This window comes from Bacillus rossius, chromosome 18 (assembly GCF_032445375.1).
Source record: "Bacillus rossius redtenbacheri isolate Brsri chromosome 18, Brsri_v3, whole genome shotgun sequence".
NCBI classification, from domain to species: domain Eukaryota; kingdom Metazoa; phylum Arthropoda; class Insecta; order Phasmatodea; family Bacillidae; genus Bacillus; species Bacillus rossius.
This window is the reverse complement of record NC_086345.1, coordinates 22,520,278-22,527,775: the sequence shown is the minus strand read 5'-3', so window position 1 is coordinate 22,527,775 and position 7,498 is coordinate 22,520,278. Positions and strand designations below refer to the sequence as shown.

The window sequence follows — 7,498 nt, the reverse complement described above, 5'->3', positions numbered from 1 at the left end:
TAGATGAGCAAATGCAACGCTCACTGAACTCAGGTCTGTTTTGTTGAGTCATACTCACTCTCACATCAAGTTCAGCGACTTAAGTGTCTGATAAATCACTCGGCAACTCGGGAAGTCGTAACCCCGTTACAAAGTTTCGGGATGACAGACTTGAAAACTTGAACAACGATCAAAGAATTTTTAACGTTAAGTGATGATTTATTTATTGATGTAGCCTATTTAACCAGAGACTTAAAATAACCAATATCATAAAGCAATAGTTTTGCATTTAGCACTAGGAAATATTTTCCCACTTCAACTTTTAAGACTGGAATGCACTTTTTTTTATGCAAAGTCAAATTCCTAGCAACTGTTGTTTTAAGGTTGGTTAATTGTTTGAAAAAATTAAAATAATTAATAAAAAATCACACAACACTCGTCTATTCACCATATATTTTTACATGCCTCTTCACAAACAAACCATCTGTTACAAAAAAAAATATCTGAAAAACAGAATATAAATGTACTTATTTTTGATCCAAAATCAATACCTGTTGATGATAGTATGATAGTTAAACTTCCTAGTTCTGGTACTGGAAGAACAGGTTGATGTGCTTTTCTTTTCAATACCTGAAACAAAAATATCACACGAAAATATTTTAATTTCAATGCAACAGTAGTTTCTATTTTCTTACTTAACAAAGTACAGTAGTAAAATACCCGACCAAAAAACTGAAAATATGAAAGATATTGTTAGACTTAGGAAAAGAATTTGTTCATAAACCATGCTATGTCCAAACTGTAAACTATTTAAATCTTTTTATACAAATATTTCATCAATATGTCATATTTGCGCATTTACTCTAAAATATTACTAATTAAAGGTGGTATAAAAAGGCTAATTTTGTCAGTAAAAACATCTAGTGTATTTCATTGTCATTAAAAATTTTTAAAAATTTAATATCAAGTACTATAGCATGATCAGATAACGTGATCAAATGCTTCATCAACTTGTGGTAAGACACTTAAAAGTGAACATAAAACAATACTGATACGAGAAATGTTCCTTAGTTCATGATAAACATTCCTTGTTAAAAACCCAAAATTATTATATTTATACCTTTCCTTGTGATGTTTCTCTGAAAGCCTTTAGACTTTCGAATTCCAAAATGATACATTTTCAATTGGCTAAAAAATTTGAAATAGGAATTCTCACTCTAAACGTTATTGTCACAAATTGTTAGACAATTTTACGGAGATATTGTGAGATGTTTGAATCCTTCGCTTAGTTTTTGACTTTTAACGTTGCAAGAACCCTGCCCTCCTAAATAAATATTTTTCTTTTAAACTATTTTTATGCATGTAAATATTTCTTAAAAAGTAGGGATGGGGCGAATCCTGATTTCCTCGAATCCGAATCCTAATTCGAATCCTCGACTGGAATTGCCGAATCTCGAACCCAAATCCGAATCTTTTAACAGATGATGTCCACATATATAATGTAAGTGAGATGTATTCTGCTTGCACTAAAAGTCCCTTGACTTTATCACATGTAGTTTGGTACATTTCTGGTATATCCTAAGTGTATATAAAGACAAAAAATTTTTCTTGAGAAATTTCAGTTTTAGTACAGATTAGCGGTTAGGATTTTTTCTATAAATAAGCTAGAGGTCTGCGAGCCTAAGAATTTTACTTCGCGCCGAGCTCGAGCTTTTGTGGTACAGTTACACTTTTGGGAAATTATTTTTATCTTAAACTTAGTATAATGTTTGAATAAAGTATTAAAATGAAGTGGGCTTATTAATTTTGGGTAACTATTTACAGTGTGTGTTTACATTTTGCACTGCTAGAAAAAAATAACATTTTTTTCCATTGAATCTTACCTGTTTCCATTGGTTCATTAGTAACTGATATCATCCAACTAACATAACCCAGTATATGTTTGTGTAAATGTAACATATCTTTGGGAAAATTTCATCTTTGTCAATTTTTCTGGAGTCCTTACTGAGCTTCAACAAACTTAACACCAAAAATCATGTTGTTTGAAAAGTACATTCACATTGTTTCAACATTTCCACTTTTCAGCACAATAATTCTGAGAGAGATTGTCACAGAGTATTAAATTCTGTTCTTTAATCTATCATGCAGAACAATAATTTGTTCTGCACGTTCAGGAGTTAAATTAGCTCTACGATTGGAGATAGTGTTTCCAGCAGAAGAGAAGCGTCTCTCGCTGGCAACCTGCTTGGCTGGAATGCTTTGGTAAAATTGCTTAACCTCTAAATTAGTGTCATAAATATCTGTAACTGGTCATTAAAGTTTTATCAATTGAAAGTAATAAAAATAAAAGCATTTTACTTCATTCAATTTACACTTGCAAAAAAAACATAACACATAAACCTACATGGAAATTAAAGTCTTTTTTAATATCCTGAAGTCTGAAATATGTTTACTCATGTCATTTAATGTAGAGCTGTATTGAAGAAGCCGATTTTGCCAATATTTAGTTGAATCGGCATTTCTGCCGACTTCCGATTCAGTACGCTTGTTAATTTTCGGCCGATATTACTGAAAAACGAAAGAGACTGCCATAACCTAAAAATCCACGAGTACCATTTAAACTTTTCGTAGTAGTACTGCATTCTTTCAGATCGCATTATTTCTTTGCAACATGTGCCAACCGTACATATCAAAGTTTAACATCCTTTTTTTTTCAAGAATGTTCTTTAATTTAATAAGTCATAAATAAATAATACATTACTATCACAGTAAATATACATCTCGGTTGTTACGGTAACTATAGTGCAAATATGGTAGCTATCATGCTTCTGTAGTAATTATGGTATTCTACAAAGAATCTTTAGTTCTTTTTATGGTAATTATCTTAAAATAACTATTGGGTTTGTACTGTAGTTATGGTACATCATACATATTTCTTCGTATGTTGTTGTTCATTTGTCTTTTCTTCATATTTACGTGCGCCATTATTTGAGACAGGAAGTTTCAGAAAAAATTTTAACGGACATTATATCACACATTTAATGGCGTAAATGACGAGACCTCGGGCAATTTAAACGCTTTATACGGAAAAACCTACCATGCGGGACCTCGTAAGCGAGTTTTACTGTATTTTTTTTCCGTAAATAGTAAAAACCGAATCCTTTGACGAATCCTATATCAGACCCGCCGAATCTACGAATCCCTAGGATTCGGCGGATTCGGCGGATATTGGATTCGGTCGCCCCATCCCTATTAAAAAGTCTTTCTAATGATATTTTACCTTTGTTATATATTTTAGGGTTGATATTTTTCACTTGCTATGTGTTTTAAAAAGGTACTTTGTATTTTATTAGACATTTTTAATCATTACTATTTTTTTTAAGTAATTATTCACAAATAAGTCGCTGTACTAGATTTTTGCCTTAGGCCTACTTTTTCAGGTTTTTCTCAATAAGTTGAATTTTGTCAAGTAATTTGTATTATGATTGCTGTTCTTAATTTTAATTAACGTGTTGCAATATAATTATAGATCACGGGACTGTGTCTGGGCTGGGGTGATGTGTAGAAAGAGAGAGGCATAAGAGGCCTGCAAGTGTGAGTGAGAAAGAAACAGTGCTTCCCCGCCAACCGTAATAAAGAGGGGAATTCCCCCACTGCGTGGGAACTGAGTGATAACTGCTGTCTCACGGTGTGGGAGAGAGAACGAGAATGGGAGTCCCCGATTTTGATGTGAAATTGAAAAGAGACAGATCAAGGGAAGCCCTGAGTTATGTGTGTACAAGGTTTTTTCATATATTGTAATTTGTTCTGTGATTGGCTTGTATCTGTAAGTGTGAATGAAGCGTGCGTGTGATTGGTCGGTGAGGTCATGTGACTTCTCCTCCCTGCGTGGAGACGGTGGCAAGACTTCATCAGTCGTCCGTCAAACGCTGCACAAGTAGGTCGCGTTCGCTGGCTTCTCGCCAAATAATGTAGAAGTTATTGAAGAGATAATTTAATGTTGGTGGTCAGAGCCAGGCCGATTATTAAGTTAACCTAATTTTTTTTATATTTCGTTCGGACATAAATTAGAAATTGTGATCACCGACGTCGGCGTTTTGGCTCGTGGCAAAATTCGTATTCGCTGGGTGCGGTCATGTTTAAGGCCGCACTAATTTCGTGTACTTGCAGTAAAAGATTACTGAAGGACGTTATTTTTGGTTAATTCACATCGCGCAAGCTGCGAGCATTTTTCGACGGGCAGATGTACGTGTTGAACGAGTGAGAAAAACTGTGAAAATGATTGGATTCGTCTATGCATTCTAGTTTGAAAAATAAAACAACAAAATTTGCAATCGGCGTTGAACATCTGTTTATTTTAATATGTAACAAACCGTTATAGACTTTGCCGATTTTGGTTCTGCTGACGACAGAACTGGTAGCTATGCAAAGGAACACATAAGTGAGCCAAGGCTATATGTGATTGGCCCATAAAATAATCAATAGTGAAATAACCCTCCTTTAAATACATGCCAGTTTAGACAATTGGTAAGATATTGTGATGCCAAATTGTCACACTGTATTAACTTTTCAGTTTCTATGGATTTAAAACACTAATATATGAGTACGTATATTTTTATGGAAATAATTTTAAATGAGAGTGATCAATAAATTTCTATTAGTACATATATTTAAAAAAAATTCTAAAACTATGGAAATGTTTTAAGTAAAATAATATCACACAGCACTTTTCCTTTTCACGAGTAGATATTTGCATTTTCTTAAATTTTAAGTATGATCCATACGATTTTTGACTGTCCTTGGAGAGATAAAAAAATTTCGCACACTTCTTACAGGTTGACAGATTTAAGAAGTTCTGGTTTTTTGGCAATAATAATGCTGACCAGTTTACTGCAGAATCTACTACGGCATAGGACTGTAATTTGGTTACTGTAATGTTATCTTCTGTCACTGATAAATAACATGGCTTCCGACATCAGGTAGAAATGATACACTTTGGACAGGTAGGAAATAAAAGCAAGGAAAGAAAGTTATAAACAGGTAATGAAATATTCTTTCTTTGGCGACATAACGAACCTAGTGTAAAATTATAAAAGGTGAAGAACATTTTACATACAGTAGAACCCTGTTATAACGAATCTGAAGGGAGTAGTTTATATGTTCACTATAGAGGGGAAACTTTATATCTGGGAAAACTTTTATTTTGGCAATACATATTCAAAAGCAAAATCTTAACTACACATAGGCCTAAGCCAAGAAAAGAACGAATGAAAATATTCAAAGCAACAGTTTTATGAGCAAATGCAGATAATATTTTTAATGAACTACACTTTCTATTACATAATGGTTCTTGGAAATCGGCGTATTATCCTTTTTTCGGGCATTTAATACTCTGTGACGTTATCGCAGCTTGAGAAAGAATATTGTTCAGCTTGTTTAATATTGTACTTAATGTGGATGTTGCAATTCCCAGTTTTTTTGCTATTAACACGTGCGGGACAGTGGGGTTGGAGTCTCCCTTTTCAATAATGTCCAGTTTATCTCGCACAGATAATGCCTTACGTTTTTTACCGCGTTTTTCACCTTATTTTATGTAGGTATTTCTTATTGAAGCACATTTGCAGCTTAATAACACGTAATTCTTTTTACCGTCAAAAGTAAATAAACGAAAAATAACGAGTCTGGTGCATCAAAGATTACAATGTATCATTTAGTATCGCAGTTGCTAAAGTTGGAACGAAATTTTCTCACATTCTATGGAAACGTTTTGTCCACAGAGTTCTATCTACCTTACCCGATCAAAATGTCCGAAACGTGAACCATAAAAATGAGACGTAAAAATATTGAATTTGCTGCTATAATGTACATACGTATTTGTGTGGCGGTAATTTATTTATAATTTTGATAACATAATAAATGTACACGCGTTCGTCCATTCTTTAACTATGCAGGGAAAACTATTTTTTATTTTCACCAAACTGATCACCATTTTTGGCTACACGTTGCCTACCGAGGCCACTCGAATACGACTTGTTTATAATATGAACAGTGGACAATCGAGTAGCGTATTGCGGAGAAAAACTTCAATGTGATTCAGAAGAAACGTTTTGTGAAAAAAAAATGAAAATATTTGAGATAAATGTGCATTATGTCAGCAAAATTTGTTCGTGGTACACGGGAAAACGTATCAACATTGACAAAAGTTATGCGCTATATCCAATAAATTGATACATAACCTCAAATCATTTTGCCGGGACTGAGACGGAAATTCACAATAAACGGGAATTCATTATAGGCGGGTTCACTATAAACGGGTTCTACTGTAGTTTATAATTTGTAACTCATATTTAGACAAGATTTGGTTTTATTTACAAGCACATTTGATTTTTAAAACTGGGGATATTTTTTTTTTTTTATTTTTTTTTTAAATATAAATTCTCAATCAATTTCAATAAGGTAATATGAGAAATGACAATAAAATCCCTACACTGTGTGATAATGTGCACACTGATTTATGTACGCACTACACGAGTGTGACATTTTTATACGTTATATCAATATTTACTAGTGATGTGCGAGTCTCGGCATCATCGAGAACGAGTCGAGACAGAAATTTTCTCGATCTCGTCTCGAGATAATTTTTTTGGCTCGGAATTTTCAAGAATTTTGTAAACAAGAAATAGGTTAGGTAATATAATATATTGAGTTAGCATTTTGTGTTGCGTGTTGAAATAATTAACATATCTTCAACGTAGCGTAGATCGAATAAAATAAAATATACTTGTTACGATAGTATACACGATAAATTATTAAAAAGTTAAAAACGAACAACTTCCGTTCACAAGTCACTACATGAAACGGTAAACGTAAACAATGAATTGTGCTGTGGTTATCACATTAAATTAAAGAAAATGATTATTTTCCGTTAATAAAACCAACATTAAAGTTAAAAATAAATCATTTTCGGTATCAATATCAAGTATCAACGTAAAACGGTACGGTAAAAAATAAAAATATAAACATGACTGCAGAATTCTTCCGCGATTGCATTTTTTTTTGGCCTTAGGTTATACACACGGCCAGCAGTATATAACAAGCAACATGATGTTTAAATTGCGGTCCGTATCGATAGTGACATATCGATAGTGGCGAATGTTCAGACTTTCATGATCAAGTACCGTCCATGGCTCAAGGAAACTGTATAGACTATGGAGTCAATAACCTATGTTTACATACGACAGTAGGCAAATAAACTTGAGTGTAAAGGTAAAGTTGTAATTGCAATTGCAATTGTGGATACTTGATAAAATTATTGAATAATTATGTATGTTTGTCAGATTATTGAGTTACTTTTTTGGATCATATTATCCTGTTAACTAAAGTACAGATTTCTCGATCTCGACTCGATTCTCGAGAATTTTTAAATTGCTTTCTCGATCTCGTCTCGAATTCAAAAAAGTCTTTCTCGCACATGCCTAATATTTACTTATATGAGGGTGACAAGAACATCATCACCATA

The 7,498-nt window shown here is 33.1% G+C and overlaps 1 protein-coding gene across 2 annotated transcripts in view; it reads right to left on the bottom strand.

Moving 5' to 3' along the window:
• Nucleotides 1-417: 417 nt before the first annotated feature.
• LOC134541060 (eukaryotic translation initiation factor 3 subunit D) overlaps nt 418-7,498 on the bottom strand; it is a 97,377-nt gene continuing 90,296 nt past the window's right edge. For both annotated transcript variants that reach the window (XR_010076542.1, XM_063384202.1), the window contains exon 11: nt 418-609. Coding sequence is in view for 1 of the 2 variants with exons in the window: in XM_063384202.1 (XP_063240272.1) it covers nt 603-609 (7 nt within the window). In the remaining variant the exon portion in view is untranslated. The remainder of the gene's footprint in view (nt 610-7,498) is intronic.